The 22,803-nt window shown below is 46.4% G+C and overlaps 1 protein-coding gene across 1 annotated transcript in view; it reads right to left on the bottom strand.

Annotated features, from left to right (window-relative positions):
* The window catches only part of KCNH5 (potassium voltage-gated channel subfamily H member 5), a 160,162-nt gene extending 140,867 nt beyond the window's left edge, over window positions 1–19,295 (bottom strand). Inside the window, exons 1-2 of the mRNA XM_037396078.1 lie at window positions 19,124–19,295; window positions 5,809–5,932 (exon numbers count right to left, since the gene is read on the bottom strand). Coding sequence (XP_037251975.1) covers window positions 5,809–5,932; window positions 19,124–19,196 — 197 coding nt within the window. The 5' untranslated portion in view covers window positions 19,197–19,295. The remainder of the gene's footprint in view (window positions 1–5,808; window positions 5,933–19,123) is intronic.
* Between the last annotated feature and the right edge of the window lie 3,508 nt (window positions 19,296–22,803).

Here is a 22,803-nt window from a genome sequence, read left to right as displayed (position 1 = left end):
TAAAGGCTTGTGGAGTAATAAAAACATTTTTCAGAAGACAATTTTTAAAACACTGAAGAAACCTCAAAGCCACTCACTGTACAAGTTATACAAGACCTTTGCTTATCACAGGTTTAACTTAATTTAATTTAGTCTGTCCTATTTTGTACACATGGAGGGCCTCCTACATCTTCAGTCAATCACTCTGTCTTTTTCTGCCTCATGTTTTTTGTTATTTAGTGCTTGTCAAGTGCCTTCAGCGCAAACTTACAAGACATAAATATCAAAACCACTCTGCTACTGGGAATCTTACTACCTAGAAAATAGACTTATCAAAGAGAAACAAGACTTATTGAAATTTCTAAGATTGTGCCTTTCTCCGAGTAATTTCCTCATTGATGAAACAGACCATTTGTCCTTTAAGATGCCTAGGCTACCGCCTCCTTTTAAAAGCATTCCCAGGCACAGAAAAGCCACATCTGAACCTTTGTTACTGTGCTCTTCTGTCCTTTGTCAGGATCCAGAGCAGCAGCATCAGAACAGCTCCAGGTCTGCAGCACATGCCAGGGCAGTATTTAACAGCTGTTTGTGAGGAATTACTCAGGACAGAAGACAGGTGAAGTACAGAAGGCATATGATCCTACACCCAATTTACAGCTTTCTTCAGCCAACACTGTTGGATGAAAAAGGTGTCAATTAAACAAATGTCTACCCAGAAGGCACAGCAAATACAGTACACATCAACAGATCCAAAAATTTGCAAGTTAAAGAGCAGGTACCATTTCTAAGGAGAAATGGTGCAGCTCCCTAGATCCCGCTGGCACACTCAACAAGGTTTCTTTGCACAGCTTTAGCAGTGTAAGGAGGCCTTCTCACGAACACAAAAATCGGGCCATGGAGGTGACATCCCAGTATCAATGCTAACTTTTTTCAAGTCCAGCATGCTGTTCCCATCATGCAAAATCCCATTTCTTTGAACACAGTGGGAATTTTGCCATTAGCTTCACTGCAGCCAGGATTCCACTCTCAAGACTTTTTTTAATCCCACTTGCAATGGCAGTAAATCAAAACAAGGGAGAGCAGAGATGTTGACTGGAGCACTGTGAGTGTTGCAGTGGAAATGCTACCTGTAAACAGCAGCTTCAGCAAGGAGATTCAATTCCATCCCTCTGTACAGCTGGAAGGCAACACACACAGGGCCTAGGAGCAGGTTTCCTCCTTGAAAACAAAACCAGCAACCAACTTCTCCCAGCCCAGCGTGAAGCTGTCAGGTGCAAGGAAAGGTAAGGAAAAGCAAAGCCTGGAGCAAACGCAGACTGTAAAATGCCAGGGCAGGTCTATTTACCAGCCACTCAAAGGGTGCCTGCTCTTCCAAAGGCTTGATGGGAACACAGAGCTTAACTGATAAGCAACAGTATTTAGAAAATGCTGATATTGCGTGCAATAATAATTGGATTTTAATTTTTTATAACTGTTAATTCTTTCAATGTATTCCTGAAGACATACACTGTCATGACTGCAGGCAAATGGGGATGAAACAACTGCATGCTGGCTGATCTATTGGTGCACCTCCAGGCAGGGGGGTATGCACGGTTAATTGAAGGTTAGAGGTGCCACAATTGCAGATGGACTGTTCCTCCTGGACCATCAGCTCATTTTCATTTGACACAGTAATGCTTCACCACCACACAAGTTCTTCCACCTAAAAATTTTAGCGCTCACTTACACCAATATTTCTGTGTATCAGCCCCACCTAGAAATGCAAATTTGGGTGCCATGTGCACCCAGGAAGAACACACATTGGACTCCCATCACGCAATATTGATGAAGCCTGACCCCTACATACACTGTGCATTTCATACAGTGCCCAGGAAACTAGAGAGACTGGCACTTACACTGTAGTATTTTTAAGTGATTTTCCGGCCAATGGGCACATTATTGCTGATTAAAAAGATGAGATAATTCCAAAATCAAAGGGATTACCAGCTTGTCACAGGACTAACTCATTGCCTGAGCTGGAACAAAAACCACTCACACCTCCAACATCTTCAGTTTATCCATTGCTCCCTGTGATCAGTACAGCCAAGACGACCTGAGACTGAACATAATCACAGAATCATTTAGGTTGGAAACAACCTTTAAGATCAGAGTCCAATTAACTAGCACTGCCAAGCCCACCACTAAACCATGTCCCCAAGCACCACATCTACATGTCTTTTAAATACCTCCAGGGATGGTGCGTCCACCACCTCCCTGGGCAGCCTTGACCACCCTTTTGGTGAAGAAATTCTTCCTGATACCCAACCTAAACCTCCCCTGGCACAGCCCGAGGCCATTGCCTCTTGTCCCATCACTCCTCATCTGGGAGAAGACACTGACCCCACCTGCCTACAGCCCCTGCCAGGCAGCTGCAGAGCCAGAAGGTCCCCCCCCAGCCTCCTCTTCTCCAGGCTCAACCCCCCCAGCTCCCCCAGCCGCCCCCCATCAGCCTGGTGCCCCAGCCCCTTCCCCAGCCCCTGCCCGGCTCCGGACACGCTCCAGCCCCTCCATGGCTCTCCCGCAGTGAGGGGCCCAACGCTGAACGCGCCATTCGAGGTGCAGCCCCACCGGTGCCCAGCGCAGGGGGACGGGCACTGCCCCGGCCCTGCCGGCCACGCCGCTTCAGACACAAGCCACGATGCTGCTGGCCCCCTCGGCCACCCGGGCACGCTGGGGGCTCATGCCCAGCCGGCCACTGACCGGCCCCCCCAGGCCCTTTCCCCCCAGGCAGCTCCCAGCCCCCTGCCCCAGCTGCCGGGGGCTGGTGTGACCCAGGGGCAGGGCCCGGCGCGGGGCCGGGGTGACCCTCACACCACTGGCCCGGGCCCCTCGCACGGCCTGCCCAGCCCCCCCTGCAGAGCCCCCTGCCCCCGGCAGGTCAGCGCTGCCCCCAGCCCGGTGCCCCCCGCACACTGACCGCGGGAGCCTCGACCCCTCGCCCAGACCGGGACAAAGCCCCGCAACAGGCCTGGCCCCAGCGCCGAGCCCTGGGGACACCCCCTGTGCCCGGCCGCCAGCGGGAGGTGACCCCATTCCCCACCACGCTCTGGGCTCGGCCCTCAGCCGGCTTTTCACCCAGCGAGCAGCACCCCCGGCCCGGCCACCCGCTGCCCCTTTCTCCAGCAGAACGCTGCGGGGAACGGCGTCAAAGGCTGTACTGAGGTCCAGGGGGGACAACACCCACCGCCCTTCCACCATCCACTGGGGTCACCTTGTCACAGAAGGAGATCGGGTCCATCAAGCCAGACCTGCCTCCCATAACCCCGCGCTGGCTGGGCCCGATCCCCGGCTGTCCTGCACGTGCCGTGTGATGGCACCCAGGCTGATCTGCTCCATAACCTTCCCCGGCACCGAGGCCGGCCTGACAGGGCTGTAGCTGCCCGAATCCTCCTTCCACAGCCCTTCTTTAGACGGGTGTCACATCTGATGACTTCCAGTCAACTAGGACCTCGCCAGTTAGCCAGGAGTGCTGATAAATGATGGAGAGTGGCTCCGTGAGCACTTGTGCCAGCTCCCTCCGTACCCTCAGGTGGATCCCATTCAGCCCCAATGTAGGGTGTGGGGTGGGACAGACAGAAAGAGGATATAATGAATACTTGCTGGACTACTCAGGAGAAAAGCATGGATGAGAGCTGATTTGAAGGCACTATACCTTATAGGTAGGAGAAAAGAGACCAAATGTTCCAAAATTTGTAAGTTGTCCTTTATCATCCTCATGCTCAGTAACAACAATAACTCAAATCAGGAGCTAGATTTACATTGTTGGTAACTGTATTTCTCTTTAGTTGGATTTTTGACACTGAGAAGCCATAGAAACAGACCTTTCCAAAACCTGTGTTGAAGGTGCGGCACCGTAACTCTCTTATCCCAGAGCACTTGCCTTAGAACAGTAAAGCAAACCTTATACATAAAAATTGCTTTATATATAATGTAACATAATCTGGGCATAATATAGCAAATCTGGACTGAGAGCCTGACCCAGAAAATAATTTGAATAATAGCCCCAGATATCAAAATACCTCCAGTGACATTCTGTTGAGTAAGCCTAAGCAGGCACCACTGGCCTTCAAGACTAGTTTCCATTCCATCCAGCTGCACAGCCCTGCATTAGGGAGCAGCTCCAAAAACACTGCTCTGGAAGGCTACACAATGCATGTCGAGACCATGCTGAAAACCTCTCCAGCTCTCCTTTAATGTGCAAAGACTGGGATGCCGCCTAAGAAGCGGGAAACATCACACTACATGTATAACTCCACCAGCTAAGACCCTGACACAAAACAAGTACTCAACATGCTTTGAGTGTAGAGGCCTCTCCAAAATCCAGAGATAGATGTATAGAATGAAGGTTAAAGAAAAAAAATGTATCTTTGCTACCAATTCCATTTTCCACAATAATTCCTCCTTGAATTTGCATCTGTATGATTCACCCGTATGATCTTGAATGTGGTCAAAACAGGATCCTTCCAAATGGTAACTAGAGCCCATCACATTTACATAAAGCACTCAGATGGAATAAACCTTTCTGTCTCCTCAGTATTTGAGGCACAGGGGAATCATTATCAGTGAGGTACTGCTAAACCTTCACTTCCTCAACATTTTCCTACAATTCCATACTATATTTGTGATTATTTTAACATGCAAAAAACTATAAAAGTGCTGGCTCAGAGCAAACTTACACAGTTCAATACACAGGATAGCATAGAACAAAGGGGAAAGCATGTACGTATACCCAGGATAGCTGCGATAAGGTTGTTTCTTTCAGCCCCACTGAGTATATCGACTCTGTTACTACTGTGTGAATGAATATTTCATTTCAGCAGCACATGCCCATCTCTTCTCCACTGCCCACTAAAGGATACCTGGCTACACAGAGCAACCCTGGGCCCCCAAGGCTTCCTCCCCTTCCTGGCAGATGAGAGCAGGAACAACATGTCAGCACATGTTGCTTTTTGGAGTAAGCAACGACTGACATCTGAGGACAGGCTCACTGCCCACCCTGCTCTGGCCAGCTGAAGCATCATGATCCATGTTTGGCAGCACCCATCTCCCAGAAATCATCACTTGTAGATATGCAACTGCATCCTCTCAGTGCCCTGGAGCTGGTCACTCCCTGAACACATAAAGGGAAAACCTACCCAAACTTGTATCTCAGTCATTCCTTATTGCCTCTGCCCCTCATTTACTTTGCTCATGCACACACATTAGGGATTTAGGCTTTCCCCAAAGCATCTCCTTTTAAAGGATGCAGCAGTCAAGGCACAGACACATGTCTAACCATAAATCACTGCTGCCCGCTCCTGAAAGACCACCAACGAAAGGAAAAAGCCATAAAGCTGCAATGCTTAGAGTAAATATCAGCTTAATCACTCTCTTAGGTATAAAGATGCACTTTGCCCATTACTGCGCCCTGTGTGTCTATGTAATAACAGGGACCAACATAGGCTACAGAAGAGCCCACGCCTACTCGCATTTTAACAAAGATCTAGTAAAAAAAAAAAAAAAGCCTTTGAAACACATTACCTAAACACCCACTTTCTTTACTGGATCATTAGCTACAGCACATTCATACTGATATTAGTCAGGTAAAATTTCAAAATGCTTTGCTTTACTTATCCAGTGTCCTGGATACGTTGCTGGTTTCATTCATTTAAAGTCTGTTGCAGTACTTTTAATTTCTGCAAAACAATGCTTTTCTTACATCAGCCCTTTTTTCCGAAACCTCACTGTTCTACCCAGCAGATTAAAATTTTAAAAGTGCAGCAAGTGGCAACAAAGAGACAGTTGGCATACCTGCAAGTGCTACTCTTCTGCATGACGTCAGCTCGATGATATCCAGAAAGTTTACAAAAACCGTCATTACTATAAACTACGGGCCAGTCCACAATCTGAGCATTTCCCAACAAAAAACTGGATTCTGAAAAGAGAAAAAGAGAGAAAGAGCTGTTGTCAGTGGCAAAGTACAATTAAATCCTCCATGTGTTACACAGCAGATGCAGAGTAATTCATGTTGGTAACTATCACAAAATTTCAGGGGGAACTGAAATCAAAATGGGCATCAGAAAAGAAATCATGATGAAACAGGGTAACTTCTAGTAATGTAAGTAGCTTCTTGCACCCCAAAATATTGATATAAGCACCAATGCTTTTGCAGTTTAGAAAGGATTCATTTATTCACAACATCTGGGTATCGTGCTGTATTTTCATTTTATATGTATCTGGAAACTTGCAAACTGAATTTTAAATGCTGAACCGTATATGTGTGCCCAACACTGATGACAACTTTCTTGCTTAAGACAAGTACATTTTTCCTCCTGGCAGGTCCCAGTCTGTTTTGCAGGTCACAGCCAGCATCCCTGGGATGAGGGACAGAGAGTGCCAGGAGCTGCTGGGGAGGGGCAAGATGCGCCTGCTACATCTGGTGGTACATCACGAGCCACATCACGCCTGGGACAGTGGATATGAAGTGACCCACGAGGAAATTCAGCATGATCAGGGAACTGAGGAGTGCCAAAGGGACTTAAACATTTGAAATAACACAAAACAGGTACTGAATTTCAGTGGCAGTCTATTAAAAATGCAGATGGGTGGGTTTGGCTCATTCTACTAACATGCATCCGTTGCTGTACATACAAAATATGGGCAGCGAGTATTTCTAGGAGGCTGAACTGAGGTTTAAATATCACTTCAGTCATCTGTTCTTTCAGTCAGTGCCTACAGTTTACACGCACGGACTGGCATCAACATATTATGAGCTAGTCCTAAAATAGTTTTATTCACTAGTTTGGAAAGATTCTTCCATCCCTGCTTTTAGTAAGGCGCTTCCAAAGAAGGAAATGCCCATTTTGCTTAAATACAACGTTGTGGGATTTTATGTTCATCAATACCGTAAACATTCCTAATTTTGTTTCAGAAATAATATTCTCATTTAGCAGAGGCTCCCATATTGTAGTCTGTGATGATCTTCAGCTTTCTTTATTTTTCCTGTCAGTTTTAAATTTCATGTTGACTGCAGCTATGGAATTAACCAGTCCCATTCACTTATGCTAAAAAGCTATTAAAATGTAGCTATCAACAATCACTGCCATATAGAAATTACAGGAAATGTTCCTTTCAGCAGTTCTTGCAGAGGAAAAAAAAAATAAGGAGACTTTTACAAATTTTCCTCATAATAGCCAAAGAATGGTTATGCCAATTACTTACAGACTACTCAGGTGCACACATTGATTTTCACATAAAAGTAGCACTGGGTTTGCATGAGCTACGCATGTCTGTCTCAAGAGTATTTATAACTGTGACTGGATGGTACATTATGCAAACATCCTGCTGAACAAGGAAAGTTTACTGAAAAAAACAGTACTGCTTTCTTTTTTCTTTATAAGAATGAATTCAGAAAAGAATAACCTGGACATTATTGGATTTTCTACAGAAAAGCAGATTAAAAAATATATTTAAAAGCCAACCAATGTGAGAAACAGAAGTTTACATTTTGTGAAATCTAACACTTTTAAGCTCAAAGAATTTACTTGAATCCATCACAAATATTCTTAAGCCTAAAGGTCAACTTTAAAAATTTACTTTCCTATGCGAAGGGAGAAGCCCTCACTACAAGCAGTGGGAGACAAGGTGTAAAGCCTGAGTGTTACCTAAAATCTCCCTGGCTTTCCACAGCCCTTTCCGCACCGGGGACTCAGCACAGTGCAGATCCTAATACAAAGAAAACCCTAACTCCCTGGAAACCAAAGGGTTCACTGGAGCTCATCCCACTGTATTGATGTTCCCCCAACACCCTGCATCTTCTCTAACTTGGAAAAGGGGAGACACCACCAGCCCTCTAAACCCACAAGGGTCCCCCCATGGCAGTTGCCCTACCACCATCGCACCGCAGCAGCTGGAGAGGACGAGAGCGTAAGCAACTCTTCATTTCCCATCGCACAGGGAAACAACCAATATTACAAGTTCTCTGGTTAGATTTGGAAAGAGGTTTCTTTATCAGACTGCCTTTCACCAACATTCTGCTCACACATCCAGATACAATAGGCACAACCTGGGCAATGAGAGACTGCAATACCAAAGTCACTTGTGGATGCTGTGCACATCCAGGTGCTCCCCAGAGGACCACAGTCCAAAAGCAGATAACCCTGCTTCAAAACCTCCACCTTCAACAGACGTAACCTTGATTCTGTATTCCCACCATGTAACTGTTTCAGGACACAAAATACACAGCAGAAAATACGTGTTGCAGCCAGCAGCTGACACAGAGCATTTAATGGCTGTCTTCTACAGATTTTACATTTCTTTACACCTGAGGGTCTCAAAATACCCGATAAGGCATTCTCTAAACTGATCAAATCCACTAAAAACTCGGGAGGGAACAAAACATAAAGCCAAACTATTGATAGCTTTAAAAAAAATCCCATAGAATTAGAAGAAAATAGACACAAGAGGTATCTTGGTAGATACTAGTATTTGTAAGGTTAGATCAGATATGTAGTGTATGTACTAGAAACGTGACCAGATGTTAGAATATGTTTACTTTTGTCCCCATGAATTTCCCTTTACTAAACAGGCTTTTTTTTTTTTTTTTACCCTTGTCTCCTAAGGAAGTAAGGCTTATTCATCCATGCTCAGCATGTGAGTATGTATGTGTGTCCTATTCCAGTGGAAGAAAAATCCAGAATCAATGTTTGCAGCATGTTAGAGACCAATGAATCTAATTGTGGGCACAAAGCCATAGGAATCCACATTTCATTAATGCCACTGCTCAGTGAGCAGCAAGCAGCTTGATAAAATTTAAGGAAGAACAGGTCACCATCTGACCCTTGGGTTTTATTGTGTACCAAAGTCTTAGGAGCCACTGGACTCCATACCTACCCTACATTTTATCAGGATCATGTTATTTTCTCCAACCAAGACACATATTAATTCTTTCTTACTTCTACAATTTCTCCAAATCAAAACTCCAGGCAGATTTAACTCTACATTAGCCAGTCCATGCCCAGCTGTAAGTATCTGTGTACTGCATGGCAGGCAGAACACTGAGAGAACCTCTTTTTTTGGCCATAATTTCTTCAAAATCACAGAGTGCAAAGGAATACGAGGGGGGTTTTGCTGAGTACTCTGCTACAACTCCTTGCATATTCTCTAACATGCTTCTGTTCTGGAGCCTAACCTTAGTCAAAAACAGAGACTCCTTAGCAGAGAACACAACCTTTGCATTTCTAGGAGTTTTGTGTGCCTGGCGAAGAGACTGCTTTATATCAAATCATCACCACTAACTACCCATGCAAGTCCACTACTGCAGTTACCTCCTCTAAGGCTGGGTCCTAACAAGTCCTGGACTAAATCCACCTGCCTGCCTTATTTCTGCAGCTCAGATATGTGGTTTCCTCATTAAGAGAGGGCAATCACAGATGTCTTGAGTTAAGATCTCCATCAATCTAGGGCAAATCCCACTGTTCAATTTCCAGCTGGCTGCTTGAACCTTCTGTAAGAGACAAGAGTTGGAAAAAACTCATTTCTTCTCCACCTCCAGTTGCTATAGGGCAGCCTAACACCAAAAATGTGTTCACTTCCAAACACAACTGCTGCATGTTCCCCTTGGCCTCCCTTGCCAGCAGCTCCAAAGCAAGGACCCTCAGCAAGGGCACCTTGATGTCCCCCTGTGTGCTGCTGCAGTGACTCTGTGGTGAAGTCCTGTAGCAGCCCCTTAGCACAAGCCAAGACTTCATTCAAGCAGATCAGGTCTAAGGACAGACAAGCGTGCTACAGACCTGCCTTCAGGCTGCCAACTGACTTGCTCCTTCCTGAGGTACATCCATACTCATCGCACCCAACAGGGAAACGCACCCAGACCACAGCTAAGCTAGTCACCCGGTGGCAGCCCAGGGACGTGCCCACCGGCACTGCTGCGGGGTGCACCTCCAGCATCAAATCCCAGGTTCACTCCTGGTCCTCACATTCCCCTGACAGCCCACACTCCACGTTGGTCAGTTCATACCAAAGATCTTTTACGGAGTGAGGCAAAGGACTTTCACACAATCAGCCTTTTTTTAAAGCATGGGTGTGAGTCCTGCAATGCCACACATCAAGGACTGCCCCCCACCCCTGCCCTGAGCAGACACGTCCTGCAAGACAGACCCAGGGGAGAGGCAAGCTTTCCTTGCCTGCTCTAATCTTCAACAGATAAGACTGAAATTTTGCACCTTCTTCAGAAGACAAAGACAAGGAGCCAACAAAAGGTCTGCAAATTGCTGGGTGATGAGCATAGCAAGGACACTAACACTGGGATCTCCACAGCTGTGTTCCTGTTGAATTCAATACGCAAGAGCTATACTCTGCAAGCTATTTTCTTTAAAGATTAAATTACATTGGAGGTATTCTCAAGGGTAAGCATTTCTTAACTGAGTTTAGTTACTAACAACAGGACAACACCAAATTCAGCCACTACACCCAGAACACCTGAATTTACTCAGGTTTTAAGTACATAACAACTTCACTGAAAGAATAATATCACAGCACGCATTGCCAAGGACAGACAAAGTTACAGATGGCAGTGCATAAATACAGCTCGCATTCGGGAGTAAGACATTGGTAACTAAAACTTGTGCAATATCTGTGCTATGGCCCATAAAGGAAAGCCTTCTCTCTCCATGTACAGCAACACCCAACCTAACAAGCATTTTACTATGGAGGCTGGAAACTCCTCCCGTGGTCCGCTAGACATTCACCGGCCATTGCTGAAAGCAGGACAGTAAATCTGACAGACCAGCGGTCTGATCCAGTGTATGGAACCCTGGGCAGTTGTGATCCAGCTTACCCTGTGGTAACATCTCACGCTCTCAAAACATTAACATGCAGCTAACATCAAGACTTGCATGATGATTAGCCTGAAACGTCTGGTACTGCATTCATCCTTGCTTGGATTGCTCTGATGCACCAAAAATGCATTTTCACTTCCGATTTCCTTATAGATAAAAGTCAGGTTTTATTATTTCTAAGCTTGTGTTGATGTCATTACCTCCACCAATTTTCTCCACCTGTCCTCCTTTCTGATATATTGCAGAAAGCACAAATCACAAATCTGTAGTTGTGTAAGTTCTCTGACTAGACACACCCGAACATCAGTGTCTGTCTGTAAGTGTGCAGGGGAACAGACCTACATGTCTCGGAGTTGCTAGATTCCTCTTAGGAAGTCAGCAGGCTTTTTATTACCTAATATAACGCTGCTGTTTACAAGGTTTAATACTGATTGCAAGGACTCGGGTATTCAAGGCATACAGTTAGCAGAATTTCAGGTTGGAAAACACAATTGAGGAAAACAATTGTTAAAGGCGCTGTATTTGCTGTTGTTGTGCTTCTATTTTGTGAAAAGGCTCTTTCTGTACAAAGCCAGTCATGCTGTAGAGCAGCAAGCCCTTAATCTTACTCTATCTTGCAGCAGCTAACACTCAAGACAGTGCTGAGCCTTGTTTTGTTTAAAAGAAGAAAGAAAAAAGAAAAAAACCACAGTGTGCAAGCAATTTTTTTTTTAACCAACACAATGCCCAAAGCAGTGTAAAATTCACATTATGTAATCACAGGAGAGCAGGAACAGCTAAATCATTCCAAGAGATATGCTTAGCCAAGTGAGAAATGTTGTCTCTAATCATCTTTTCTCAAGAATGTTTGGGTACCACTTGTAGCCAAAATTGTTTAAATCATCATTTCAGAATTCCATCTCATCCCAAGAAAACAGGCAACTAAGCTTTTTAGAAAAGCCACCATTGAAAAGGTGTTTTTAAAAAAATGAAGCAGTAGCACTACACAAGTAATAATTATTATTATTATAATAAAAAGAAACAGTGTTTCCATCTAGGAATAAACTCCTAACTCAAGCAACTTTACACAGAGCTGTCCAGAACTACCGCCCCTCCGTTGCAGAGCAAACGCAGCCCAGACCTGACAGGGTCTGTGAAATGGCTGGAATTTGCCTTTTTTGCTAATGCTGTTTTATAAAAGCCCCAAACAACTTCAACTACTGTCAGCTGACTCTCTTCATGACTACACAGGGTCAGCATATTGCTGCAGTCTAGACCATCTTGGAAAACTTGTGGGGCTCCTCTGTGTGTGTGTGCTGGGGAGGGGGGGGCTAAGAAATGTTCTCCTTTTTTATCTTCTTTTAGCTCTCCTGAGCTAGTCTTGGCCCTGATAATACATACTGCTACTGGTGTTGTTTACAGTGACTCCAACCACATACTCAAGACGTACTGCATCCGCACAGAAAAAAACCCAGAAGATCCTAAACCATTTTGGAGGACATTACCCTCTGAAATCAGCCTAATGGGCACCAATGTCCCTCCAGCTTAGGGGTCGGCTGCAGACAAACTGCTGTGCTTGGAGCAGCAACCTCCACCAGCGCTTTGTACTCCTTACTATAAAACCACATTGCTGTTTTCTAACAAAGCTGTTATTTCCCCGGTGTCTTTAAAGCATGCAAAACATCAGTGTCATCCAATTTATCCAGCACATTAAGCGTTGCTTGCCTGAAAAAAATCTCTCAAAGGACTAACTCTTTACGTCACCTTTCTGTACCAGTGTTGTTTTTATTTACTACTCATCTTATGAAAATGCAGAGGGCTAAACCCAGAGCAAGATGCCACCATACTGACTGTGCTGAAATGATCTACTTCCTGCCCCAAATAAGTGCTCTTCAAATAAAACAGAGATAAATAATCCAGCATTGGCTGAAATATTAAATCCACGTGTAAGTCACTTAGCTGGGAACACAGCAGCTTTGGACAATTTAGCAAGAGAGCTCAAGAAGAGAGATTACAGTCTGCCTGGAATTTACCTCCTGAAAATGCAAAAAATTAAATTGAATAATTCTGAATGTGAAAGCCCACAAACAGTGCAGTCCCCTGCCTTTATTGTGGCACAATAAAGGCGTCACTGACACCAGGAAGAGTTTTGAGTCAATAAGGACAAGACAGTGTCCCTATGAATTGCCTGTAAAATGACATTTTATACAATTCCGATCACAGTTTCTCCCCCACAGATTCTTTTATCCTGAAGTTAAACTAACCCTCACCTATCCCAGTTATCATTTAAATGCCACTGCTGAATCTGTTCTCTTTTAAAATTATGCAGAAGACAATATAGATGTAGCAAGGCTAAATTTAAACTGGGGCACACTGTAGCTCTCACTCAAGGCACACGGGCACTCTCAGAGAGCACCAAAAATCCGATTTTTGGCTTTATACAAATGACAGTGCTGGCTTCACGTTCCCAGGTGAGAAAATTGTGCTAAAAGCAGCTGTTCAGACACAGGGGTTCCTCTTCCAAACACTCAGCCTGAAGCTAGTCCTGGCTGCAGTTTCACAGAGCCTGGCTGTATCTCAAAAAAAAAAAACGTTTTGGCAGAGCACCGTCTGCATCTCCCATGCTCCCCTCTTTGTGTCCTACCAACAAGACAGATCCCAGCCCACTACCAAGGTGCTGCTTCAGGCCAGTCTCCTGAGGTGCCATCCAGAAGCCAGTAGTTGGACTCCTTCCAACTGCCATGTGCAGGATCAGGCCCTGGCTATTTAGGTTACCTGGGACTTGGCATTTAAAACAGCCAGACACTGAGCGTGCCGATTAAACAAGTATCAGATTTTTGTCTGAAAAGCAGGTAATTGGAGTGCTAACTCCAAAATCTTCTTCTATTACTTAATTTTATCAAAACGGAAAATCTTATTTCCTTAGCTTTCTGGGAAAAAAACTTAAAATTCGAGTTAACCACCAAACAGTACCCTGTTAAACAGGCTAATTAAATGTATTTCCACGGCTCACTTCCTGACATTATCCTTTGGCTGTATACTCCTTCCAACAGCAATAAAAAGCCTGGATGTTTACTCTTAAAAAAAAAAAAAAATCAATAATTTCATTTTTCTCTTCTCTCTCAGATTTCACTATTAACCTGGGGATGCAGCAGCTCTTGCAGTGACCTCTTGTGGCAACCGCTCCGCAGCACTCCAGCCTCTCCAGAAGGGAGCATCTCCCACCGCCCCATCCCACCGCCAGCAGCACGCAGAGAAAAAAAGTACCAGGAAAAGACCACCCACAATACACAAAATAGCTGACCAGACCTCAAGGAAATCCAGCTATTCCTTTAGCTAACGATATGGCACCATTTGGGTTTCTAAATTAATACAATGGTATAGAGCTGCCATAAGCATCAAAAAAAACCCAACCAAACAAAAAAGCAACCAAAAAAAACCCTAAACAAAACAAAACCACATATAAAAACTCCCCCGATTTCAGCAGCAGTCAGTTGTGCTGAATTTTTCTGCATTCAGCAAGCCAACTTGAAAAGTAAGGAAAGCAGGGCACTTGCAATAGAAAACTCCTCACAAATGTCATCTAGTAATGCTTCTTAGTGTAAAAACCCACTTAGCATTGACTTACATATCAGCAGGACCCCTGCAGTCATAGAAGCTGCAGAAGGCACCCTGTGCCTTCAGATGCCAGAGAAATCCCTAACGACATAACCTCCTCGGTCATCCGTTCAGTAACTTCTCTGCAGTCCATCAGCTGGAGGATGGGAACTTTCACCCCATAGTTTATAGTGTCTTTAAAAGAGATTTAGGGAACTGCTGACCTCCACATATTTTTCAGAGGATCCCCAATGACAAGACACTCTGTAAACTTGAAGTAACATGTTAAAAGAACTTTCTCTCTGCAGCGTAACTTAATTTGGATCAGATGAAAACGCAGCTTGTTTTAATTTAGGGGAGAGAAGCCTACGTGTATCATGTGCCAAAAGTACAAGTGTTCTGTCACCCTGCCTGCAAGACACCAGGTATGCTACATGGGCTAGTAAGAAGGACAGGAGGGACAACACTTATTTTAGCTATAGTGCCAGTGTAATAAAAATGAAAAAGGAGTCTTAGTGCTACAGATGTGACCCTTGTTTCCCTCCCCCTTCCTGGGCAACCTGCCTTGACACCTGTGAACAGGGCTGATCCTTTCGCTCATCAAAGTCACAGGGACCCAGCAGGGCATAAAGCTCTGTTTAAAGGAACTGCTTTGTAGGAATGTGGCACAAAGCTGAAAAAGGCCGGGAATTAAGTTCTGGTTTCATTAATGTTCATGGTAAAATTCCCACGTAAGCCTTTGGGAGCAGAGATTTCAGCCCAAGTGTCAAAATACATTTGTCAAAGACCTGAAAGACTCATTTTCCCGACAAAGCTTCTAAGAGTTACTGCAACAGAAGCAATAACCAATAACGATGACTCTTGTCATATAGATAAGACTGCATATAGTCTTTCATTAAATTAAGCCCTTCTTCCAGGCTGTTAGCACTTCTTACTGCATAATGCCGCAAAGTCCCGGAGTTAACCTTTTCCCAAACTCTCCCTCTACCACAAAAGCAAATTACACCTTTAACACAAGCTGAATTCTTTTGCTGCTGGAATATGCGAGGGGTGAGGATGGACAGGCAAGACAGACACGTTTCTCTGCCCCGTGCATGTGGCTCGACTTGCCGGATCGCCCTGCCCGTGGGCCAGGTCCGCAAAGCCCAGCCCTGCCCGCTTCTGTTCGCTCTGCACCTCCGCAGCACTGAGCCGAGGTCAGTGTCAGCAAGAGCTCTGAACATACTGAAGAAGCAACCAATAACATTAGTAATAACGGGCACAAACCACTGAGAACATCTTAAGAGAGAACATTGCCCTAAGGAAGGCCCTTATTAAAAGTCCAAACTACTAACGGCAGTAAAAGGCAGCCACCTTCATGTGATTTAACCCAGAGCTCTCACAAAACACTACTTCTTTCAGCTCAGCAAAACACCTGGTGTTCTTAAGATCCAGGGCACAGTCAAGGCTGTGGCAAGACTGTATCAATCTTTTGTGAGCCTCAGATAAAACCTTTACTCCATGTATTTTCACTGTGCTTTAAGAGGAAAAAAAAAGATTGCAAAGAGCGTACTCGGATTACCCTGAGGATAGGTCTGCGCGTCCTAAGGGCTCGTCCCTTTTTACCAACTGCAGCAGTTATCTAACAACAGAACCCGCTTCTCCCCGCAGACTTTGTCTCTCCTCGGGTGGAGCTCAGCTGTGATGTGGGCAAAGAACCCGCAAAGCAACTTAGAGGCTACTGTCCACCACCAAACGCTTTGGGAAGCACCTGGAACCTGCTGCTGTCCAAAAAGCCAAGTATGCTGCTGCTCTAGAACACTTCACAAGCTCCAAGGTGTAAAGTCGCCTCAAAAGAGAGGTTCCCTGGGCAAAGGGACACTGTGAGACCCACCACCACCACTACTTTAGCAGTCATTCCATCCTTCCCAAACGCATTGGCTAGGAGAGGAATGTGTGGCAGGGCATCCCAGAAATCCCACCCCTCCATACGGAGGGCAGAAGAGCCACAGTCACTTTGTTCCTTTCTGCTCAGCTCTTTGATGCTTTGCTCAGGACTGACTGACCACGAGCACTTCTCCCACAATTTTAATCTGATTTGTAGCCAAAGCTGGGGTGAAAAGGAAAGGGTCACACTATTCCTAAAACAGAAAATGCTTAAATAATGCTGAAAATTGAATATATTTTTAACACCAGGCTGGCCACCACACTTAGTCTGCTCATAGTGTTCCCACTATGCCAGTTCTGACTTTCCGCATTTTAAAATTATTGTGGTTTTGTCTATAAATTTTGTTATTCAGACCCATCTCTGGCAACTCGGAGTAATTTGTCTCCACCTGCATTTCATTTTGAAACCATTGCTTCCATTCCACCTGAAGAAGAGCCTATCATCTGCTGAAATACCTGTCTGATTTGTCCAGCCACACCTGTTGCCCAATAGAAGATATTACCTCTATCTACAAACCTTCTCCTGGTTAAGAGGAGATTTATGGTCAAGAAGCGCAATGGGATTGCATAAATGTGAGAAATCTCTAAAAAAATGTTCTTTAACCCAAAAAGATGATAGAAGGGCTTTTTTCGAGCATGCTGAAGATGTATTTTAAAAAATAATCATCAGACTTTCCCTGATCCTGTACCTCAACTTGTCAGCAAAAAATCTTGGAAACTGGGGAATCCACATATGAAATCAAAACCCTGCACACTGCCAGCAGACCAAATCCTTGCCTTCTACTGAGCACTGTCAGGAGATACTTGAACTGGATTTGGCCTACTGGATACCATTAATTTTGGATTAAACAGTGATGAATCCAATGAAAATTACTATTTGTCTAAAGGACAAATACTGTTATGACCTGGATGACAAAAATAAGAACTATATCATGTTTCAGGGCACAACACTGACCACCTACACAAGTCAAAAACAAATTCCCAATCCACTTTTGGCTTTATGATCCAAAAGGGCAGATTTGGCTCTGTAGCATCATGCTTAGGCATCATCAGTGGCAGAGAAAAAGCAGAACGAATAACCAGCATGATTTATGCTCCACAATCAGACCAGGTTAAAAACTGGAGGGGGATATATGCTTTTAAAGTAACGTTCAAAAGCTTTATGAGGTTTTCCAGTTTTTGACATCTCAAAAGTTTTACTGAGCTTTCACCAGGGAGGACATGTGATTTAATTAGAGCACAATACAAAAGCATGGCAATCCCAAACCACGTTCCCAGCTCTGCCACCAGCTTGCTGCATGACCTTGGGAAAAAAACTGCGATGCCCCAAGCTCCCATTTATACCATAATTTGAAGAACAGGTTGGGAATGCCTCTGTGTGTCCTCTTCCACAAGGAGCTGTGAAGTGTAATTAAATTCCACCCAGTGCTTTGAAATTGTCAGAGGGAAAGTGCTATATAAACCCTTATTAATTAAGCTTACATTTAATCTGGTAAATAAATACACTATTGCGGGAAACTAGCTCCTAGTGATTGTGCAGCTACAGGGGTGGACAGAGAGTCAGCTGCCAACCACAAAACTGACACAGGCAACGCGAGAGGGAGGAAGCCCCCCCAAAAGTGGTTGACGGCTTAACACAAGGCTGACATTTTAATACACAGTATTTTAAAACAAATTCCGAAGTCCTCATCCCACTCCTGCGCCTGTGGAAGTCAATGAAACGCTAATCCACTACCTGCCATCAAAATCAACTTCAAGCCAGCACACCAGACCATGTTAGTGTGAACGTGAGGTGAAGCCAGAAAGAAAGGTGGAGGGGAACGCTTTTCGGTGCGATCCCATGCCACATTAGCATCTCGATGTTGCACATGTGGCAATTTCTTTCAGCCGTCTGCTCTGCCCACCTTTCCCATTTCGGTCCCCAGATGCACGCTGGCACAGCAGTGCCCTGGTACGGCCAGGTCGCCCTGAACTTGGGCTGGCCAAGGAGATATCCTTCAGCAAATCCAAAGCCGAGGTCTCTTACTGGACTAGACTTCATTTAGGCGAACACTTGGATGTTTCAGTAGTTATGTGCCAGTGCAAAGACTGGGCAAAAAAGGAATGTGACTAGCACAAGACTTGCCTAAAGCAACATCTACATTAACACACCTACAGAGCCAGTGGTCTGCAACCACACCGTAACTTTAACAGAGCTGCCTGCAGCACAGGGCTCTGCGCTGGATGAAAGGCTAACAGCAACTCTAGCAGCAAGGAATAATTTGATGGCCATGCAGTCCTGAACCAGTCCTGTAAATATTCACCAAACAGAGGAGATGTAGGCAAACAGCTGCAGCAAGTTCTCTACATATTTGCTCTGCCACAGGATTCCCATCGTCCGAATCACAATCACTCCCTCATCCTCCTTCCCAGTACCTTTGCCACGGACTTTAAAGTGTCACAGAATTGCAAAGACTTGGAAATCCTGAATGAAAACGGCTGCAAGCCCAATCGCTAGAGAACTAAAGAACAAGAAGGGGGGAGGGGGGAAATGACCCGACGAGCGGAGAAGATGTTAGACATGTAAATGATGAGTAGTGGCTCAAAAAAAAAAAAAAAAGGTACAGACGCGGAGTACCGGTAAGGATGTGAGAGGTGAGGGGGCCAGGGCCAGGACCGGGTAGGGCAGCTCCCGCGGAGCCCGGGGGGCACGGCAGCCCCGTTCCCCGGCGCTGAGCCACCCCCGCCCCGGGAGCCGCCGAGGGGCCGGCGGGCGGGCAGAGGGACGGACGGGGGGGGTCTCTCACCGCTCGAGCGCCGGACGATGTTCTCCAGGAAGGTGTTCTGCGGTGCCACCAGCCCTCTCTTGCCCCCCGGCATCCTGCAGCGCCGGGCTCGGGGGCCGGGGGTGCGCGGCAGCGGCGGCGGCGGCGGCGGCGGGGGGGGGCCGGCGGCGGCTGGTGCGCCCGGTGCCCGTGAGTCGCGCAGGGGCGGCCGCGGCCGCTCATGGTAGTGGCGCCCCCGCGGCGGCTGCAGCGCGGACTGGGGCCGCGCCGCGCACGGCACCGCCGAGCGCCGCCGCCCGCCCGCCGCCCCCCTGCGCCTGCGCGCCCGCCCCGCCGCGGAGCCGGGCGGCCCCGGGACGGGGAGCGGGAGCGGGGGCGGGGGCGGGGTGGCGCGGGGGGGGCGGGTGCAGCCCCGCGGGGGTCGTGCCCCGCGCCGTGGCCCGCCGAGCCGCGGCCCCTGGCTGGCCCCGAGCGGGGACCCCTGCGAAGTTTTGCCCTGGCCCCCTGCGCGGGGCACGCCGCCCCGCCGGCATTGCCGCCTGCAGCGGGGTTTGGCGGCCGGCGCTCCCGCTGGGGGGCTGGGGGAGCACAGCCGGCGGGGGCTCCGTGCTCGCGGGGGCGGGGGGCTGCAGTTTGCCCACAAACGATCACGGCGAAGTGCGAGGTAACGTGTCAAATGCCAGCCTCGCATGAAGCCCTCGGCCGTTTTTTTGGCGGATTCGTCCCTTTCCCCGCGAGAGCGGCTGCCGTGGGGGGGCGGGCAGCAGGAGCCCACTTTGGGGCTGGAGCCCTCTTTTCTAGCGTTTTGCTCAGGGCCCCAGCTCCACCGTGTTGCTCCTCTCCCGGAGCCCCGCAGGAGCAGCTGAGCCAGTGCGGTGAGGCACCAGCCGCCTTTCCCCAGCCGGCCTTGCCATCGCTCGGACAGTGCCTGTTAAAGGTGTGGGCAGTGGAAGCCTGGAAGTAATTTCTCCACCTATTGCTTGAGCCTCTGCTCCTTTCGCATGCTGCTACAGACTAGAGAGGGCCGTAGAAGGAGAGAAGAGATGGCAAATGGCTGTTTGTTGGGGGCAGGAGTATGCCCTGCAGAGCATCTCCCAGTGCACTGTGCACTCCAGCTGTAGTTGGCACAAGCAGCAGTGCTTCTCCCAGACAACATTACTCCACCGTGGTAAAATCAAGTATTTCTTTTTTCCAGCCTGTTTTCAGCACCTCCTCCTTCCTGTGCTTAGGTCTTGGTCCAGCAAGTCACACTGAGGTCACCTGAACTCCTCTGCTTAAAGTTAAGCGCGTGTTTAAAATCTGTGCCACGCCAGGAGCTGTTACCAGAGCTGCTGTCAGCTCTTGCACCCAGGCAGCTGCTGTGGGGGAAAGACCCGGTTCTGCTTTCATTTAACCCCTGCAAATCAGGAGCAGCTCCATTGCCATCAGCTTGTGAATGCTGATAGAAAACTGGCTTGAGAGGTGAACCAGACCCTATTTGTCAAACACTTACTTACTGGTTCCCCACCAGTAATCTTCAGGGCTTTCCTTAGAGTCGTGTGGTTTAAAAGATGTGCCTGCTGAGTGCAGGGAAATCCAGCTCCCAGTAACTGGCGGGTGGACAGCAACACCTTCGCTTCTTTCATGTGAGCAACAGCCGTATAAAAATGTGTGTGCACAGGCAAATACTGTGTGACTGATCTGTCTGGACAGTGTTGCCAGGACCTCTGTTCCCCAATTCCTTCTGTTCCACCCAGTTTGAATGCTACTCCTTTTCTGTCCTTGTTTTGTAACCCAGATTTGCCTACTTACCCCCGGCCCTCACTGCCCCATCTTTTGATTTACCTATCAAACCCCTTCTTGTTTACCCTTTCTACTTAACTTCTCCATTGTGGTGTGCCAGGCATGCCCTGCTTATGTCCTCAACTTCAGATCCCAGTATTAAGTTTTGCCGCTGTATTTCCAGTGGCACTAATTAAACAATAGGTTATGGAACAGGACAATTCCAAAAAACATATCTTTAAATGTCACAGATGTCTGATAGGGTAGAAAGGGCAGGACATGTTGTGGGATGCTTGCCTGTACATCAAGGTAGCAAAAAAACTCCAGAGGACACCTCTTTTTTTTCCCTGAAATGCTGGATGATGCTAAAGATAACCTTGAAAAGAAGAGTCTGATAAAGAAAGCAAACTGGGTGCTGCAAAGACTCTTGTCTTCGGTTGGGGATCTTCAAATAGTGCTTGGAAACAACTTCAAGCCACCATGCAGAAAGCTGTCAGGAGGGTTCGAGGTCAGTGTAAGTAGGAAAAAGGCAGCTAAGCAGTTTCCTTCCAGATCAAAAATACCCTAGTCTCAACCAGCTGTTTGTTCTTAAATGTGGCAGAAAATCCACGGTGGTTCAAAATGCATTATTTTGTTTTATCCCAGAACAGGTAAGTCAACACAGTTTGAGTTTTAGGGAATTAGTTGTTAAAACTTTAAAAAAAAAAAAAAAAATCTAAGCTAAATGTAACAACATTCCTGATGGAAGATCAGCAGATTCCTAGTCATTCTTTCTTCCCAGCTTTCAAACTTTATTTCTTTAAGCAAAGAACTAGCTTTCCTTCCCTAAAAGGATAAAGGTTAAAAAGGAATGAACACATTGCTGTACCAGGGTAAAAAGGTAATCATGATCCTTTCCTCTGCTGCTTCACCGTTTCTTTTCTTCTGAGATTTGAAACTCCTGCTCAGGGTGATTTACCTCTTTACTGGTATTTCTATGAAAGGCACAACACCCCGTGTCCGCTGAGCGGTGGGCAAGCACTGACTCCCACAGCAAGTGGAGACAGCGTGTGCGTGCTATGAAGTCCGTCTGCATCTGGTGAAGAGCTGACCCTCTGAATCGAAACTTACAGAAGAGGATTATTTTACCTCAGGGACTATTAAAATTTTCAGAAATGGTTCTTACCCGCAGCACAGAACTTTACATGTGTCTTCTGTGAATTTATGAATTGAAGAATTGTCACCTGGGATTCAGGGGGCTCCTAGAAGAGGAGGGAGGCATAGGCCAGCGTAAACGGGTCTGGCACTGATCCACCCCAGTGGCCTGAGTCATTAAAACATCTGAGCTGCTGAACAGATTCACAACATTGCCTTTGCTTTCAGTATTTGTATGTAATAGGGCGAGTCAGGTTCCCTGGGACCACCTTGGCACCCAGGACACACACACACAGGTCGAAAACCACTGTGAACAGAACTGAGTGATGGGATAGGCTTGGCAAGGCTCAGAGCTGTTTTCTAAGCCAGGTGCACACAGAAGTTTTCCCATTCTAAAAATCAAAACCAAATGACCACAAGCTTTGGTTATAAACAACATGATTTGTATAAACTGGTCTATGAATTCCAAAACCAGCAATGTTTGATTTCCAATGGATTTGTGTCTCATGAGTTACAGGCATGTTGCTGAAACAAGGGCTCAGGTGGGAAACAGATAACAGAGGGAGATGTTTGAAGCAAGCAGGAAAAGCAGGTAGACTTCACTCCTTAAAACCCAGAGAATCTGCACAGAACAATATGACAAAAAAGACTTGCCTGGTATCTATGAGGGATAAAAAAGACGTGTCTGGTACCTATGAGGCATGAGGTCCTTAATAAAACTTTCTCCATGGTTAAAGTACACCTGTTGTCAGAAACTGGAGCGAGACAAAGGTGAGCTCATGCTGCCCCTTTCTTCTCTGCAGGGA

This window comes from Falco rusticolus, chromosome 7, assembly GCF_015220075.1.
Source record: "Falco rusticolus isolate bFalRus1 chromosome 7, bFalRus1.pri, whole genome shotgun sequence".
NCBI classification, from domain to species: Eukaryota; Metazoa; Chordata; class Aves; order Falconiformes; family Falconidae; genus Falco; species Falco rusticolus.
This window is presented reverse-complemented; position numbering and strand designations above follow the sequence as displayed.